The sequence below is a fragment of the Amphiprion ocellaris genome, chromosome 2, assembly GCF_022539595.1.
Source record: "Amphiprion ocellaris isolate individual 3 ecotype Okinawa chromosome 2, ASM2253959v1, whole genome shotgun sequence".
NCBI classification, from domain to species: Eukaryota; Metazoa; Chordata; class Actinopteri; family Pomacentridae; genus Amphiprion; species Amphiprion ocellaris.
The window spans coordinates 10485426-10505064 of record NC_072767.1 but is presented as its reverse complement, the minus strand read 5'-3'; the positions used below and the strand labels follow the sequence as shown (position 1 = coordinate 10505064).

Below are 19639 nucleotides of genomic sequence, written 5' to 3'. Positions count from 1 at the left end.
TGTCAATGCACCTTTTTTCATTACAATTTAAATGCTGTGAGAACTGTACAGCCAAAAGAAAAGAACATTCTAAATGGTGTTTTGTGTGAAGCTTGAGTTCGTTTCCTTTTCTGCAGTGTCAGGATTCAATTCAATTCAATTCAATTCAATTTTATTTATATAGCGCCACTTACAGTCAAATTGTCTCAAGACGCTTTACAGAACCCATATGCCTGACCCCCAGAGCAAACCCCAAGGCGACAGTGGCAAGGAAAACACCCTTTTAACAGGGAAAAAATCCTTGAGCAGAACCCGGCTCTTTATGTAGGGGAACCCATTTGCCTGCTGGCCGGGCAGGTTGAGAGGGACAGAAGAGAGAGGTAGAGATAGAGGTAGAGGGATAGATGTAGAGGGGTAGAGGGACAGAGGTAGAGGAGTAGAGGTAGAGGGGGAGAGATGGGAGAAGAGGGGGGTGGGGAACAAGGAACATATAACACACAGTTGGATACATGTATGATAAGCTAGATGAGGGCAGGGTCATAAATATAGATCGATAAAAACATCTGCTTGATACGAGATCTGTGTATTGTTACCTACTGCAGCTGCAGCATATTTTGGTAGTCATTCACTCTCACAACAAAACTTGACTGTTTTTATTGGCAGCCAGTTCACCATATGAAGTGGAGTGTGCATATGTGATGAATCAACATACAGTATGTTTCACCACCTTCCTCCTTTCAGATCATGGAGAGCTAGCTCCATCTTGTGTTGCCTAACCTGCCCTGCACATATACTTATGAGTCTAGCAATTCAAAGATGGCATTTTACTGCTTTGTTGCGTTGTTACTCTGCATTTGTAAATTTCCCCGTTGCGGGATCAGTAAAGGTTTAATCTATCTATCTATCTATTTTCACATTTATGAGACTGCTGCTTTTATTTTCTTAAAATAATTTCCTGTTTTTCCTCATTATCCTTCTGTCCTTTTGTCACTGCCTTCTTCAATAATTTCCCTATGTCCCCGTCTTTGTTTCTGGCTCCTGTTCTTCATTTTCTCCTTTTCAAGAAAAGCTTGAAAGAAGAAAAAATCCCTAAAACTAAGTGTTTCATATTATAGCAAAATGTTGTTCTTCCAAATCTGTGTTGATGATACTGTTCTAATTTTCAAGCTTGCAACTTACAATCAACTTTACTATTTTATACTTAAACTATAAAATTTTTAACAGATTTTAACAGTACAGCCAAGTGACAAATCTGTAATTGAAACAAAAAATTTAAAAAAAAATTATAATTTACAAAAGGAAGGAATGAAAATCCAAGGAAGAAAACACAAATTACAAAAACATAATTATTTGGCTTTTAAATTGTCCAGCTTTTGTCAGCTGTATTACATTTTGTGAAAATATATTGCATTACATGTTATGAAGACTGATGCAGTTTTCAAAACATCATACCTATTTTGTCTTTAGTATTAATCATATGACAGGATCAATGTGTTCAGAAATATAAACATAAAGAGTATGATACAACAGAAACAGGCATTTATTTTCCTTTCTCTATGGTATACCTCACCATACTACCTAAAATAAATCAAAGGCCTAGATACTGTCCTATTGTAGCCAGAAGGTTCAGTTTGTCAATGGTGACTGCTCTGCCCTCACATCAAACCAGTCATCTGAAGAGCACTGTCTCGTTTAAGATGCGCGTCTGCGCAATTGCGCACTGCTGACACGGTCTCCACGCACAGAAAATCTGCGCTGCGCACAAAAAAAAAAAAAAAAAATCCAACGTAAACTGAAAATAAAATAAACACATAATTCATTCTGTGCTATTTTTCAATGTGAGTCAGTGAGTGACCGGTGACTGGCTGCTCCAGTCAATGATGTGATTCACATACGTATTTATGCAGCGAATCAATGTCATTGACAGGCTTCATTATGTGCAGCCACCGTTGTTATAGCTAGCAGAGCGGTGTGGCCGATGTTGAGTGAAGAGACGGTAATGATGTTAAGTGCTGCATATGTTGACCCTTTATAATAATGGCAAAATGAACAGGCAGTGGCACATCCCCTCACCAAGCCAAAGTAAAAAAGAAATGCGATTCTTTTAAGATGGAGTGGCTGTTGGAGTTAGGGTTGCCACCCGTCCCTTAAAATACGGAATCGTCCTTTATTTGACAATTAATTGTTGAAATTAAATTGATCCATATTTTCATAAATGTCCCATACACATCTGTCACACACTCATTGGAACTGTATAATGAACAAAATAAAACAGGAAATACTAAGGGCAGCCAATTTCATCTTCGTAGGACCTGTGTAGCGAGGACCCATTGCGAGGTCCAGCGGATAAACCTTCTCTGTGTGACCCGTCCTATGGTCCTGTCGCGGGTTGCCTGATTACAGACGGTGCTGCGCACTACTCCCGTGCGTTTAAAGATGTCCACACCCGAAACTCCACCATGTCCAAAGAAGCAAAAACGTTTGCAAATATACCGACGTGACTGGGAAGACGAGAACCGCTGGCCTGACAGCGTTAGTGGCAATGGGTACAGGGCAAACTTTGTTTTCTGTTGCTCATGGACTGGCTCAAGTAAGGCAGCATCAACATGTAAGAAACATGAGAATAGACAGGACCCAACCAGCAGGTCACAGTTTTTCATTCCCCAATCATCTCCTGAAGTCCATATGATAAGGGACATCATGATGTGATCAGCTAGATTTCCTACAGTAGTTGTCAATTTACCAGAGAATGCTTATAATTATGCTGATGTGGTCCTAGACTCTACAGTATTTTAGTGACTCAATAGATGCCTAAGTTGTTTATTTAAAAAAATGCTTTTTAGTTTTCAATAAACATTTATTTAATAGCCTATATGTGACAAATAAATGGACTTTGGCTATCTAAAGAAAAACTCACTCAGAACTCTATGTTAACAGTACTAAATAAATCAATAAATACATGCATACACATAAATAAGTTAATACATTAACTGTGTTAAGATTTAGATTAAAAAAAATGTCTGTAGAGAATTTCTTTGTACAGTATTCTGCATTCAGTTGTTTATGTTTTTGCAGACTCCAGTATTGCACACTGGTTGGTCATTACATTTTATTAGTATTGTTTCACTGTCTAAAATGATGCCACTTATTTTCAGACAGAACCCGTGATCGTAAAACGATACAAAATTTCAAATTCCGTGTTAATAAAGCGCTTAAAGCTTTAAGTATGGCTAAATGCTTTTTTCAAAATCAAATATACCACTCCTTGGGTGGTGGTGGCCCCAAGTTCAGTAAAATTGGAAGATATTCACAGATTCAGACTTCCAGCATCATCACATTCCAAACATAAAGGAAGATATTCCAAGTTGAAGAGTTGAGAGGGTGCAGGGAAAGTCTGCCTACTGTTTCTATTGTAGTGAATGAGATCTTGACAGTCACGGCAGAATAATCACGCTTATAATAAAGAGTGAGAAAAACAAAGAGTGAAGATAGCGTACAGACGAGATTAGATAGTGACAGTCAGTACATGAAAGCATAGGGCTCAACCCCCTTCCATTTCCTGGAAATAGTTCAGTCCAGAAGCTGCAAGAGTTCCCACTCCTATACTGATATTGAGGACAGAAAAAGAGGTAAAAATAATTACGAACCTTTATGTGACCAAGATACACAGTGATGTAAATTTTTATACATAGCGCTGCAAAGATGAGTCAAATAATTAATTAAACCATCAACGGAAAATTAATCAGCAACTCTTGTGACTTGTTGGTAGCTGTTGTCACTTCTGCGAGGCTGTCAGTTCAGTTCCCTGCTTCTCTGCATGCCGATTAGGCAAGATACTGAACCGGAAGTTGCTCCTTGCATGGCAACTCTGTCGCCATTGGTATGTGAATGTGTGAAAGAAAACACATGGTCAAGCGTTTGAAGTACCACTAAAGTACAAAGAGGCTGTGTCATTGCAAACTGTTTACCATTAAGCATACCATTTTTGAACCCAAAAGCCCAGATGATTTCTATTCCTAGCCACTCAGTTGTGAGGACTTGATGTTTTGTCGTACATAATAATAACTTTAAGGACTCTGTGTTCCCACTGCTGGTCACACTAAACATCATTTAAGGATGCGTGGTCTGTAGGAAATTATAATGAACATTTTCAGTAATAATGCCACTTTGCAGACTAAATGAATTGCTGGGGGAGGAGGTTTGATCAGTAGTGGAAATAGTCTTCGGTCATTAGACAATTTTGGTAATTTAATGCACATAATCTTTTTAGTGGTGTCTGATTTCTTTGCACTCAGATGAAATAATAGTTTTATTTATTTATTTATTTATTTATTTATTTATTTATTTATTTATTTATTTTTAGTTACGTACTTTGAACATTTAGGTAGAAATCAAACAAAATTTTGGGACTGACAGGGCAGCAAACGAAAGGCCCAATGTTTGAATAGTTAAACTGCGGAGTGAGGCCTCCTCCCACTGTAGACGATCTTCGGTTGGTGTGAACGTTTCCTCATCTCGCTGTGAAACCGTCAGACAGCCGCTCCTCTGCGGCATCCTCAGCCAGCGGCGGTCGGTTCCAGAGGACTGAACAAGGACATGGACAAAAGCTGTTCAAGCTACAGAGATCCAACCCGTCGACAAAAAAGGCTTTTTTTTGGTCATTTGCGCTGCGGAGATAATGTGATGCCGTTGATGTAAACGGCAGAAAATACCGCAGTGACACCAGGAGGATCGTTTTTTTGTTTTGTTTTGTTTTTACACAGGAATCATTCAGGAGTAAAGCTTGGGATTGAAACCCTGAACGATACAACAAGACGTCTGTACTTCATCACCGAGGAAGTGAAACTGCAACCCGTGACAGAGAGATTCACTCACATCCGGTCTGTGGGGAATGTGTTGGGTTGAACCCAGTGATCAGTCCTGTCAGCCGGATCCCAATACACCTGAATGTTTACTGGAGAAACTAGAACGGATGCTGCTGCAACTTCCTAATCTCCATCATAAAGCGACCTACTTTTATTTCTTCTCATCGCAAAGGAATGAATAGACAACAGTTTGTCTTGCAGTTTGTCAGTTTGTTCTTGCAGATTTTCAAAACATAATTAACCTCCTTCCAACGTTGAAATCTGTTTGATTCATTTTGACAAAGCTTCTAAAATGATTTAATCCAAAGTTAAAACCCATACAGTGTGGAAAAAACACAATGACATGTATTTTCATAACTTTAACGGAAGCTCGGGGGGGGGGGGGGCATGTTCCATTTAGTAGCTGTTTTGGAACTTTTAGTAGCAGCTCGGGATCTTCCTCTGCAAATGCTGTTTTTCCAATACATAAAAACTGTAAAGGCAAGCTTACTTGCCAGCTTACTTGTCATTATTAGAAAGCATAGAAGCTGAAAAGGTATAAAAACTAAAGAAGGCATTTCTCAGACTGGACTAATTTTAATTTATTGTAACTTGTGAAATAAGTGCATTTGATTATTTAAAGTCTTTTAGCTTGGATTTATTAGTGCAAGAACCGCTAGAACACACCAGAGCAAAACTCCAAGCAAAAATTGAGCACTTTAAAGTTAGTCCGAACAGATGTTATTTCATCCAACACCCCACATCTCTTGCATGCATTAAAAGAAACTGACTTTAAATCAGTTGATGAGTATATGACACATTGTCACATACCGTTGTGATGCTGGACGTAGGGAAAATGAAAGACACCTGCAGGATCTGCGCCCGCGAGCTCTGTGGCAACCAGCGCCGATGGATTTTTCACCCTGCAGCCAAGCTCAATCTGCAGGTTCTGCTGTCCCACGCCCTGGGTCAGGAGCTGATCAGGGACGGCCGTGGTGAGTTTGCCTGCTCCAAGTGCGCCTTCATGTTGGACCGTATGTACCGCTTTGATACAGTGATCGCCAGGGTAGAGGCACTGTCACTCAAGCGTCTTCATAAGCTGCTGCTGGAAAAAGACCGGCTGAGGCAGTGTGTTGGACACCTGTACTGGAAGAACAATACAGAGGACTGCAATGTGGCACCATCTGGATCTGCCTTTGTAGTTGGGATTGAGGTGGAGTGTGAATGCTCTCCTGTGATGGATCTCTCAGCACTGCAGGATATGAGATACTCAGATATGATCCAGGATGATCTGGCTTACTCTGTGTATGAGTCATGGGCTGATAAGGAGGACCCTGTTCTGGACCACCATCAGTGCACAGGAGCAGACTCCATCTCTGGCCAGAAGCCAATGCGATGCAGAGGTTGCGCAGCACTGCGTGTCACTGATTCTGACTATGAGGCCGTGTGTAAGGTGCCTAGACGGGTTGGACATAGGAGCACATCATGCGGTCCGTCTACCCGCTACTCAGCAGCCACCCTGGGGATGGAGGATCTGGCCGGAGTCTGTGGAGCAGCTGAGGCTACAGCTGTCACCTCTGAGTCCCCTTCAGCTGAGACAGAGACTGAGAAAACCATGTGTAACCAGACCCGTTTCAGCCCTGCATCATCTGTAGAGTCTCTCAATACCACCGTGGACATTGGTTCCCCCTCTGCAAACCACGTACAGAGCGAAGACACTGAACCAGATAAAGATGCACAGAACGCTCCATTGAGAAGGGATGCTCCTTGGGGCAAACCACCAAGTGAGACCTCCCCCTCTGGGCTTGAAATGATGCTGAGCCTCCTGCGGGACTGGGAGTACCGGCCTGTGAAACCTCAAAAGGGCAGCAAGCTTCCAGTTCTCGTCAAAGCCAAACTTGAACAAGGCCTGTCACTGCCTTTCCCACTGCGCTCACCCTGTGGTGAAGCAGACTGCGACCTCTACCGCCACCAGATTATACCAGAGATTGTAATGCCAGAACTGGTTGAAATGGAGCAACAGTGGCTAGATGAATATGTTCAGTGCGGTCCCTTTCACTTTCAGCAGGTAGTTCAGAAGCCACAGTACTTCAGGAAATTTTCAACCTCACTGATGCACTCAGCTAGGCTGAAAGATCTTTTGCCTCTTTTGTTGAGATGGAAATTACAATTTTTTAACAAAAAACCTAAAATGGTGGTGTGGAGTCTGAAAGCTTTGGGTGTCTCCCAGACTGGGAGTGAATAATTGATTATTGTAGTGCATTTAAGGGAAATGTAGGATCCACTGTTTTTGGAGTTCAAGCCACACCAGGGATCAGTCAGTACCTTATTTTTTACACTTTGTTGCACAAACTTGTTGAACCTTTATAAATACACTTAAACAAGTCTGTAAATTTTGTGGGAGTGCCTCTTTAAGAAAAAAAAATAATTAGATTTTTTTTTTAAATGCAATTTGCAGTGAAAATACAGTAGATTCTCTCTTGCTCTTGCAGCAAAAAAAAAAAAAAAGAAAAATCTGGACGAGGCTGATTCCAGACATGATTTAAACTGATTGTCCAGGTTGCCTTTTTTATTTAAAACAGCTAAAAACTAAGGTACAAATCTAGGATTTACTGCACTGTAGAATCAGATGTAGGGTCAGATGCAGCAACACCCATTAAGATCAACCAACTAAATCTGACTGTTATCCAGACTGAATAACATGTCTCTAAATAACTGTTTTACTCTTCTTGCTGACAGCTCAGCACACACAATGACTTGATTACCCTCTCAGGGAGCAGAAATACTCCTCTTCATCAGTAACCTAGCAACCCTGCAGTTGCCATGGGAACAGTCTCCAATCACTACTGCAGTTGGCCCATGCGAAGGTCCTTCTCAGTCTCATCTGGCTTCATAACTTCTATTGTTAGGTTAATGATCAATTTGAATGTGATTCTGTTTGCTAGGCAGTGACAAGACAGCTCTGTTATAGGCTGTTACACATGTATGTGCTGGTCTAATATATAGCAATAATAACTGTACAGCGAACCTTTTACTGGTATGAATGAGGAAACCTATGAGCATGACATTCATACACTAATAAACACACCAGATTGTTTATAGTTAGTTTCAGGTCAGATTTGCTGAGATTTATTTCCTGATTCGATTTAGTTTAGCTTGACTGCAGCTCATAGTGTAGAGATGAGTCCACTAACAGCTTGCCCTGTTTGTGGTTCAAAAATTTCTGGGTTTTCTCCTAACTACTGGGCAAAAATCAAGCAGAGCAGTCTTAAAGATCAGGTTTTAAAGGAAGTGTGTCTGAAAACAATCGTCAATCCCCTTTCCCGACACACTGATTTGGGAACAGATCACTTCAGAGCCAGTAGGCCCCACTGGCTCTGAAGTGATCTGTTCCCAAATCAGTTTCAATGTGAGCAATGGAGACAAAGTCCTCAATCCTTGTTCTGTGTGAAAATTTTCCAAAGTTTTTCTGAAGCAAATATGAGACTGGTGGAGTCAAATCAAAATGATGCTTTGCAAAATTAACAAAATGGGAATTTATTTTAAAAACTAATTTTTGTTAGTTATGTTTGAGACAGACCTTAGAAGTTGTGAACCTTTAGACTGTCTAACTAGCAGAGAATATTCTGTTTATATGCAGTGAGGGCTCAGTGCTGTTTATTTTTAATGAATTGTCTTCATTAGCACTGAGGCCAGTCCAATAGCATCTTATGAATGTCCAAAAAAATGTCAATTCCCTGTGCGTGTCCTCCATTCTATCCGTAGGACTTTGTAATTTGATTATAAACTGCATAATTTCAGTGATTCACCAACCTACAGTCAGTGATGAGACATTAGCATGAATGTTAAATACATCTACAAACAAGAATACAGTTCAACAGATGGTGGAGAATCACATGAGAACTGACTTGTTTGGATGTAAATGCAGCAGTTCTTTCAGGGGAATTTCCCTATAAATCCTGGTCTTGCTCTGAAAAGTGCAAACTATTTATTTGTTATTACTGTGTGAATTTTCTTTATTTTCCAAATAATTAGTACCATTTTTCCCCAGGAAACTTAGAAGCAAATTATTAGAAGCCAATGGAATCCATGTATTAAAAAATAGCATGATTTTCTTGTAAAAATTTTCCATTTGCAGCCCTACAGTTGGACTTAGAATAGTTTTGGGGAATAGTTGAAACAGCTGTAGAGAAATTTGAACATGACGCTAAAAATGCCAGAGAGAGCTGACTGACATCACACCATAAAAACAGAGGAGGTCAACAGTTTGCTGCTGTGGCAACAGCCACTTCTGGAGTGAGCTCCAATTCATTTCCACTTTTAGTCGTCCGTGCAACAGCTGGAAGGACAACACACAGCATACAATAATTTTCTTGGTACAGCAACTTTTAGCCACTGATAACTATAGTTCTGATGAACAACTTCACTAAAAATAGCAAACAATGATGTGATTGTCATTGTCCAATATTACCATAAAGGATTAATTTCACAGCATGACAGCTACTTGGAGGATTTTAAGTCTGTAGTAAAAATTAATGTCAAAATGTTAATTGATTACTAAAATTATGATTGAATTTACCGTTTAAGCATAAACCTTTATACCTTCTCATAATCTACTATATTTGGTCCTGATCACACTATCATTTAGAACTACTACAGATTTCCCCTGCTGGCTGATCTGTACTGACATGATTCCTCCTGGGTTTTTCAGCAGCTAATTGATGCGCAGCATGGTCAGCTAAGCCAGTATGAGAATGCTGCAGGTCAGTGTGTTGGAGAGTTGCAGAAGGCCCAGGATCATGTCTGTTCGTTACAGGCCAAGATCAGAGAGAGTGAGACCAGGAACCAGGTACAAACACCCAACCCTCCATCTTCACACTTTGAGCACATCTGAATATGAACTAACTGTGCGATGATCTGGGGTACACCACGGTCCTGGCACTCCCTCTGCATGCTTATTCTTATTTTTATTCTTATTTTTATTTTTATTCTTATATTGTATTTATATTTTTTAATCATAGAAAAAAATACTTTTATATTGTACCACCACCATCTGTTCTTTTTCTTGCACCTTAACTTGGTTCTTTTACCATCCATCCATCCATCCATCCATCCAGCCATCCTCACATAAGAAAAGATCTGTTATAAGCAGAAATCAAATAATGTTCCAAGAAGTTAAGAGGTAAATTCCCCTTTTTGTGTTTGTGTATGTAGAAACTGCAGGAGCGTCTTGGTGAAATGGAACTTGAAGTGCGGTTAGTCCGAGAGGAAGCCCTGCAGCAGGAACGAAATATCCAGAACGTGACTGATACTGTAAACTCCAAGGAGGCAGAGGTACAGGAGTGAGGGATAGATGGATGAATACAGAGGAAAAGAACATCCATCCATTTATATTAGGGTTGTGGGGGGGCTGGAGTCTATCGCAGCTGACTTAGGGTGAAGGCCGAGGACGCCCTGGACAAATCACCAGTCTATCATAGGGCTACAATCACATTCACACCTACAGACAATTTAGCATGACCAATTAACCTCAGCATGTTTTTAGACTGTGGGAGGAAGCCGGAGAAAATCCACACATGCACACAGAACATGCAAACTCCATGTAGAAGGATCCCAGGCCCAGGCCGGGATGCAAACCAGGGATCTTCTAGCTGCAAGGCAACAGTGCTAACCAAGCCACTTTGCAGACCTGGGAAAAAAGTTAAAGCTAAAAATGGAAAGATAAAAAAATGTAAGGAGGAACTAGAGTGGGGAAGAAATGCATTTAGACAGATAATTAAAAGTTTAAGCAGAGTGGGGAGTTAAAGGTCAAAACTCAAAGTTAACAAAAGTATGCAGTGTCTGACTTAAATTGTGTTGTCGTGTGTGCAGGTTGCGGAGCTGTACAGGGTGATTGAGGAGCAAAGTAGGATGTTGTGTTGTCTCAAAGAACTCGCTAACCACAATCAGCTGCAGCAGCTGCAGGTTTGTCCACTACGATGACAGTGAATGTTACCTAACTGTAACTTTGTAATATCAATCAGCACCCTGTTTATTATTATTATCTAAAATCTTATTTCTGTACCCTGTAAATTGAGATATAGTGAACCACTGTTTTGAATTGGAGAAGCCCTTGTGTCCTTTATCTGTTCCTCTCTTCAGTCTTTCTTCCTGTCTGGTTTTCCTTGCAGGGCTCTGGTGCAGAGACTATTAGAGGTCAGGCAGAGATCCTGGCTCTGCAAACGTCTCTGTTCCAGGCTCAGCTGGAGCTGCAGGCCAGCCAGAGGTCACAACGGCAGGCAGCCAGGACTGGAGAGGACCTAAGGCGGGCCATGGAGAGGCTAGAGAAGGACCTGCAGGGAGCACTGCAGCACAGGAGGGAGACGGAGAGGCACAACCAGGTGAGAAACAGAGGAGTGTGTCTGTTTCAGAATTATTTATTTTTTGTGATCAAATGTTTATTGATTTTCAACAGACAGCAGTTAAGACAGATGAGAAAGGAAAAGGAAATGAAATAAACCCATCGATAGGGTTAGTATAGTAAATCACTGCCTTTGCTGTCTTTGTTTTCACCCCATTAACTCCCTTCCCCCACCCTACTCCCGGTTAGCATAGTAAATGCACAATATTGTTCAAATAACAAAAAACACACACACACATACATAAGGAAGGGGCAGAGAAAAAACAAAACAAACAAAAAGAAAAGAACAAACAACCAAAAACTAAAAACTCATACACTCATACATCATTCATTCACTCACTCATTCTACCCTAGTCCAGAAATCTCAGGATCGCTGTGTACATACCAGTATATCAGTTCATGCAAACACATCTGTACGACATTTTGTACATTTTAACCAGATGGACAGAAAACAAAATATAAAAGAGATAAGCATACAATTCACTGTACAGCCAGAAATGAGAATTAGAGTATAGTTCTTATAATAAGCTCTCAAATTTTTTTTACCAGGTTTGACCAACAGTTGATATTTTGTGGTTTAGCTACATGTAATCATGCTGTGGTAAGTTCTAGCTGTGCAATGTTCTTGTAGGAAGAAAGCCATTTCTTGGTTGACAGTAATGTGGGGTTTTCCAAAGGCAAGCTATCATCCTCTTGGCTGCTGTAAGCCCAGCCAACAGAAGACGGCTGTTATTTATTGTTAATTTCAGAGAAGAGATGTCATTAAGTAATAGTAGAGACAGTGAACAAGGAACAGCTCTCTCCATTACATCAGATAATATACTTGAAATGTTCTTCCATAAACTCTTAACTTCCGGGCACTGCCAAACTAAATGAAAAAATGTACCAATGGTATTTCCTGGACAGAAATCACAAAATGAGTTATTTTTGAGTTTCATTTGATGAAGTTTTTGAGGTGTAAAATAGGACCGATGGATAAATTTATAGTCAGTCATCTGATGGTTTGAATTTCTAGATGAAATGGTAATATTTGACCAAATAGATTTTCAGTTTAGTTCTGAGGGAACATCAATATCACTTTTCCAAAGTCTGTTTAGATGCAGATGTTTATAAGAAGCCTCAGCTATCAGTTTGTATAAGTCGGAGGCAATACTTTTGTTTTTATCTTTAGTACTCAATTTGATATGGAAAGGATGATCTTCTAATTAAGAGTCCCACGAAACACCTTGAGCGCGCATTGCTGCACGTAACTGTAAATAAAAGAAGAAGGAAGTGCCTGAAAGGTCAGAAGTTCTTTGTAATTCCTGGAATTCAAGGAGACCTTGTTTCCCTATAACGTCTTGAAGAGTGTTTATTCCTCTATCACTCCACTGGGGGAAGGAAATTGGTTTCCCATCTATTAGAAGACTAAAGTTATGAAAGATTGGAGACTGACAGAAAAAATTAGAATGTATTTTTGCAAATTGATGGACTTTAAGCCACACAGTGAAAAGGTGTGAAATAATTGGTCCGAAATCACGTTTCACTACCTTATGTGATATATTGGAATATATCAGATTATGTAGGTTATATGGACATGTTAATTTCTCCTCAATGGGGTGCCATGAAACCAGACTATTTGGATTTAGCCAGACAGCAAGTGGACGTAAGATGAAGCACCATGAATACCACTCAAAATTGGGTAAGTTCACACCTCCTGCTGATTTGTGCCTGTGCAGTGTGGATATTTTAATTCTGGGTTTTTTATTATTTCAGAGAAACTGGTTTATTGTGGAGTGTAACTTTTTCCAATAATTATTTAAAGGGATGAGAAGTAACATTGAACTTATGAAATTTACCCATGGCAAGACATTCATCTTAATCACCAATAATCTAGACTGGAAGGAAGTAGGGAATTTGCCCCATTTCATTAAATCTTCCTCTATATCCTTGAGAATCTAGTCATAATTGTTTGTGGTTATTGAATCCAAAGAAGGAAAAATAGAAACACCTAAATATTTAAAATTAGTAACAACAGGTATAGGAAAATTTAAGTGGGAGTCTGACCGCTTTGCTCATCGAGTGGCATTAATGCTGATTTGCTCCAGTTGATTTTATATCCAGAAATTTTACTAAAAGTGTCAAATATTTTCATCAGGTGTGGAAGTGATTTTGACAAATTCTTTATGAAAATCAAAATATCTTGTGCAAAAAGGGAAATAAAATGTGGTGTGTCACATACTCTGATCGGCTCTATAATCTCTGACTGCCTTATTGCCTGAGCTACAGGCTCCAATGACAGCGAAAATAAAAGCAGGGACAAAGGGCATCCCTGGCATGAAGATCTACAAACTGGGAACCTAGAAGAACAGATATTACCAGTTATCACTACAGGAGAAGGGTTAACATATAACAGTCTGATCATGAAAATAAAATTATCACTAAAGCCCATATGTCGGAGCACAGACCACAACTAGCACCATTCCAGCCGGTCAAAAGCTTTCTCCGTATCCAAAGAAAGAACAGAGCTGTTATTTTCTGAACTGGAGTTTATGATATGAAGTAGGCGGCGGACATTATCCGAAGCTAGTCTTTATTAATGAACCCGGTCTGATCATGGTGAGCAAGATGGGGCATATAGCGCTCTAACCTGGATGCCAAAACCTTTGCATACAGTTTGATTTCAGAGTTGAGGAGACTTAGAGGCCTGTAAGATGAGCAATCAACAGGAGGCTTATCCTTCTTTAACAGAAGAGAAACTATAGCCATATTAGAACTTGTAGAGAAAGATCCTCTACAAATAGAAGCAGTTATCATATTCAACAAATAAGGGCCGAGCTGAGGCCAAAAAGCCGAATATAACTCCGGAGGTAAACCATCAATGCCTGGTGATCGGCCTTTATTCATTGATTGGATAGCTTGGCCTAGCTCCTCTAAAGTGATGGGTGTGTCTAGTGAGAGTACAGCATCAGGGGGCAATTTTGATAAAGATAGCGAATTCAAAAAATCATTACAGGTTTTTTCCTCATAACTCACCTCTGATGTGTATTTTGAAAAACTTTTGAAAAAACGCTTTAAAGGTGTGATTAACCTTTACCGGATCAGAGGTTAAAATTCCTTCTTCAATTCTAATTGCTGCAATATTTGCTAATTGATTGTTTGCTCCTAACTTGAGCACAAGAAGACGGCTAGGTCGGGCACTATTCATATAATGATTTTTTCTCGTGCGATGCATAATGAATTCTGTTTTTAGTCTAAGTAAACTACTAAGTTCATCCAATAACTTCTGGAGCTTGTTCATGTTTCCAGGTGACATATCATTCAACATACTTTGTTCTATTGCTACAATTTCAGTCTCTAGAAAGTCAATATGGCACTTCCTGTTTTGAATAAGACTTGATGCGAATGACACGGTTTTATTTCTGATGCAGCCTTTGATTGCATCCCATAGCACTCGTGGGTCGTCGAAAGATGCACTGTTTATGTACACACGTGGACAAAATTGTTGGTACCATTCAGTTAGTGAAAGAAAAACTCACAATGGTCACATAAATAATTTGAATCTGACAAAAGTAATAATAAATAAAAATTCTATGAAAATTTACCAATGAAAATCAGACATTGCTTTTGAACCGTGGTTCAACAGAATTATTTTAAAAAATAAACTCATGAAACAGGCCTGGACAAAAATGATGGTACCCTTAACTTAATATTTTGTTGCACAACCTTTTGAGGGCAATCACTGCAATCAAACCATTTCTGTAACTGTCAATGAGACTTCTGCACCTCTCAGCAGGTATTTTGGTCCACTCCTCATGAGCAGACTGCTCCATTGCCTCAGGTTTGAAGGGTGCCTTCTCCAGACGGCATGTTTCAGCTCCTTCCATAGATGTTCAATAGGATTTAGATCAGGGCTCATAGAAGGCCACTTCAGAATAGTCAAATATTTACCTCTTAGCCATTCTTGGCTGTTTTTAGCTGTGTGTTTTGGGTCATTATCCTGTTGCAAGACCCATGACCTGCGACTGAGACCAAGCTTTCTATCACTGGGCAACACATTTCTCTCTAGAATACCTTGATAGTCATGAGATTTCAGTGTACCTGCACAGATTCAAGACACCCTGTGCCAGATGCAGCAAAGCAGTCCCAGAACATAACAGAACCTCCTCCATGTTTCACAGTAGGGACAGTGTTCTTTTCTTCATATGCTTCATTTTTGCATCTGTGAACATAGAGCTGATGTGTCTTGCCAAAAAGTTCCAGTTCCATCTCGTCTGTCCATAGGACATTCTCCCAGAAGCTTTGTGGCTTGTCAACATGCAGTTTGGCAAATTCCAGTCTGGCTTTTTTATCATTTGTTTTCAACAATAGTGTCCTCCTTGGTTGTCTACCATGAAGTCCGCTTTGGCTCAAACAACGATGGATGGTGCGATCTGACACAGATGTACCTTGACCCTGGAGTTCACCTTTAATGTCTTTAGAGGTTGTTCTGGGCTCTTTGTTACCATTCGTATTATCCGTCTCTTCCATTTGTCATCAATTTTCTTTCTGCGGCCACGTCCACGGAGGTTGGCTACAGTCCCATGAATCTTAAATTTCTGAATAATATGTGCAACTGTAGTCACAGGAATATCAAGCTGCTTGGAGATGGTCTTACAGCCTTTACCTTTAACATGCTTGTCTATAATTTTCTTTCTAATCTCCTGAGACAACTATCTCCTTCGCTTCCTCTGGTCCATGTTTAGTGTGGTACACACCATGTCACCAAACAGCACAGTGACTACTTGTAACCCTATAAATAGGCCGACTGATTACAAGTTTGTAGACACCTGTGATGCTAATTAGAGGATACATCTTGATTGAACATGTCCCTATGGTCACATTATTTTCAGTCTTTTCTAGGGGTACCATCATTTTTGTCCAGGCCTGTTTCATGAGTTTATTTTTTAAAATAATTCTGTTGAACCACAGTTAAAAAGCAATGTCTGATTTTCATTGGTCAATTTTCATAGAATTTTAATTTATTATTACTTTTGTCAGATTCAAATCCTTTCTGTGACAGTTGTGGGTTTTTCTTTCATTAACCAAGGGGTACCAACAATTTTGTCCACGTGTGTATATAAAGTATTTAATTCAGCCTCCAGTTCTGTTATAAACACATCATTTTGAAGTAAACTAGTATTAAAACGCCAACGAGGAGCTCTAGGTTGGCCAGCTCTTATCAAAGAAGTGCAACGCACCATTCTGTGATCAGATAGTGGTGTTGGACACAGAGTAGTGCTGTCAATATTGCTAAAAAGAGTATTGGAGGCAAAAATATAATCGATTCTTGAGAAAATCTTGTGACAAGCAGAATAAAAGGAAAGTCCTGACTGGAAGGGTTCATCACACGCCAAATATCCACTAGTCCATGATCAGCAGCCAATTCTCGTAATGTTTTAGAGGACAGCTGTTGATCTCTACCCTCTGTTAACCCTGTTCGGTCTATCTCATGCAGCCCCGGCGCATTAAAATCACCTCCTATCAAAAGCTCAAACTCAGGGAGGTCTAGTAATTTTGATGTTAATGAATCATAGAATTATCAGAATTATTCAATAACACCTGTTGATGAACCATCTTTCACTGTTTTATTTTAGTGAGTATGTTTAACTTTAGTTCAGACTCAGATATTGTAGTTGCATGACAGTTTTATATCTTGGCTCTGTGTACTCTATCATGTCATGTATATGTGATGTTTAGGAGCTGCAGTTGGCTCTGGAAAATGCTCAGTCAGCTCTGCAGGACAGAGATGAGCAGCTGAGAGAGGGCAAGCAAGACAGGCAGAGGGAGAAGGAGGAGAGAGAGAAGACAATCAGAGAGCTGAAGATGTCCCTGCAGACCAAAGAGCACCTGATGAAGGTCAAACACACTGAAACAATCAAACTGTCTATGTAAATCACTACAAATGCCTACCATGTTGCATTTATTAGCAGACACCATGCATCAAAGAGTTAGGTAAGCTGTAGGTCTTGTGACAGCGTCTAGGTACAACTTGAAAAATCACTCACACCACAAGGAGTGAAAAACTGCTGAATGTTTTAGTTTAGGTAGACGGTTCCATTTACTGTTATGTGGAATGTATACTGTCAACAGTATAGATTTTAGTGGCATGTTTGTTCATCTCACCTACGGTCAGGTCCACAAATATTTTGACATTGACAAAATTTTCAGCAGTTGGGCTCTGTACACCCAACGGTAGATTTGAAAAGATCAAGATTTGCTTTATTAATTAGAGGGTATTTACATCCAACTCAGGTGAACATTGGAGGAATTACAACACCTTCTATATGCGTCCCCCACCCTATCAAGGGACCAAAAGTAAATGAACAAACTAACGTGATCATAAATCAAATTCTCACTTTTAATATTTGGTTGCAAATCCTTTGCAGTCAATGACAGCCTGAAGTCTGGAACCCACAGACATCACCAGACGCTGGGTTTGGTCCTTGGTGATGCTCTGCCACGCCTCTACTGCTGCTGTCTTCACTTTCTGCTTGCTCTTGGGGCATTTTTTCTTCAGCTTTGTCTTCAGCAAGTGAAACGCAGCTGAGTTGGAGTCAGGTCAGGTGACTGACTTGGTCATTGCAGAACATTCCACTTCTTTGTCTTAAAAAACTCTCTGGTTGCTTTTCGCAGTATGTTTTGGGTCAATTGTCCATCTGCACCATGAAGCACCGTCCAATGAATAGAAAATATGCCTGAAACACTTCAGAATTCATCCTGCTGCTTTTGTCAGCAGCCAAATCATCAGTAAATATATACGAGAACCGGTTCCATTGGCAGCCGTACATGCCCACACCATGATACTACCACCACCATGCTTCAGTGATGAGATGGTATGCTTTGGATCTTGAGCAGTTCCTTCCCTTCTCCAGACTCTTCTCTTCCCATCATTCTGGTACAAATTGATCTTTGTCTCATCTGTCCATAGGATGTTGTTCCAGAACTGCACAGGCTCTTTCAGATGTTTTTTGGCAAACTAATCTGGCCCTCCTGTTTTTGAAGGTCCCTGATGGGTTCCACCTCATGGTGAACCCTCTGTATTGACTCTGATGAAGTCTTCTCTTAATTGGTGACTTTTACCTCCTGGAGAGTGTTCGTGATCTGGCCAGCTGCTGTGAAGGGTTTTTTTTTTGACCAGGGAAAGGATTCTTCTGTCATTCACCACACTTGTTTTCCGTGGTCTTCTGGGTCTTTTGGCGTTGCTGAGCTCGCCAGTGCATTCTGTCTTTTTAACCAGTTGATTTGGTCACACCTAATGTTTTTGCTATCTCTCTGATGGATTTGTTTGGATTTTTCAGCCTAATGATGGCTTGCTTCACTGATAGTGACAGTTCTTTGGACTTGTTATTGAGAGTTGGCCTCACTAGATTCCAAACACAAATCCCACACTTGAAATGCACTCCAGACCTTTTATCTGCTCCTTGTAAATGGATAAATGAGAGAATAACACACACCTGACCATGGAACAGGTTAGATGTGTCAGGTGGACACATCTAAAATGTGGTGTAATTCCTACACCGTTCACCTGATTAAAGTAAAGAGAAGTAAATCCCCTCAGTTAAAGCTGAAAGCTCTGCACTTAAAACACAGCTTGATTGTTTCATTTAAAATCCATTGTGGATTATCTATACCCCACAAGCTATACCCTTGTGTGTACATGCGCACAGACATGTACACACACTGTACACTTGTGTGCTGTGCTGAAAAACTCTGTCTTCTGTGCATCAGGACTGCTCTGAACTGTTGGAGAACCCAAAGGAGAAGAGAGACTCTCTGCTTCAGAAATTTTGCCAGCGTATAAAGGAGAAAGACCGGGCTCTGGAGGTGAGCCCCACAACACACATACCAACACATGAAACAGCAAATGCACTAAACACAGGCCAACAGTGTTGAGTATGTCTTGTGACCTTCTGTGAGTCACAAGACATACTTAATGTTCATGAGATGGTGTTTAAATCATGCACTATGTACCCATCCTTCACTTTTAGCTTTAAATGTCACAATAAATCTTTTTGTTCATGAAAGCATATGCAAGATACACATTTCAACAATAAGGCAATAAGTGCTTTACATTAAACATAAAATACATTAAGAAATGTTACAAAGAAATACATTTAAAAAAGATGTTTTTTTGACTAAGAATAAACTAGGATATAAAGTAATAATAGGCCTAAAACAGAATAAACCAGAGAATAAGCAAAGAATAAAAATTGCGTGGCATTGTGCGATACAAATGTTTTATGCTCAAATTTATTTTAATCAAAGGTAGCCACAAACAGAAAGCCCTGTATTAAGCCTTGATTTCAAAGAACTGAACTGACCACTCGTTTTCTGGGAGTTTGATCCAGATATGTGGAACGTAAAAAGTCAATGGTGAGTCTTCATGTTTAGTTTT

At 39.9% G+C, this 19639-nt stretch overlaps 1 protein-coding gene across 18 annotated transcripts in view; it reads left to right on the top strand.

Annotated features, from left to right (window-relative positions):
• pde4dip (phosphodiesterase 4D interacting protein) overlaps positions 1-19639 on the top strand; it is a 170594-nt gene that overhangs the window by 110129 nt on the left and 40826 nt on the right. For 9 of the 18 annotated variants that reach the window (XM_055005964.1, XM_055005976.1, XM_055005960.1 and 6 more), the window contains 6 exons: positions 9535-9672; positions 10038-10157; positions 10695-10787; positions 10994-11203; positions 16942-17100; positions 18973-19068. In XM_055005964.1, the coding sequence (XP_054861939.1) occupies positions 9535-9672; positions 10038-10157; positions 10695-10787; positions 10994-11203; positions 16942-17100; positions 18973-19068 (816 nt within the window). Of the gene's footprint in view, positions 1-4488; positions 6892-9534; positions 9673-10037; positions 10158-10694; positions 10788-10993; positions 11204-16941; positions 17101-18972; positions 19069-19639 lie in introns of those variants that run through there. The other 9 variants (XM_023261024.3, XM_035943873.2, XM_035943874.2 and 6 more) reach the window with 4 other exon arrangements.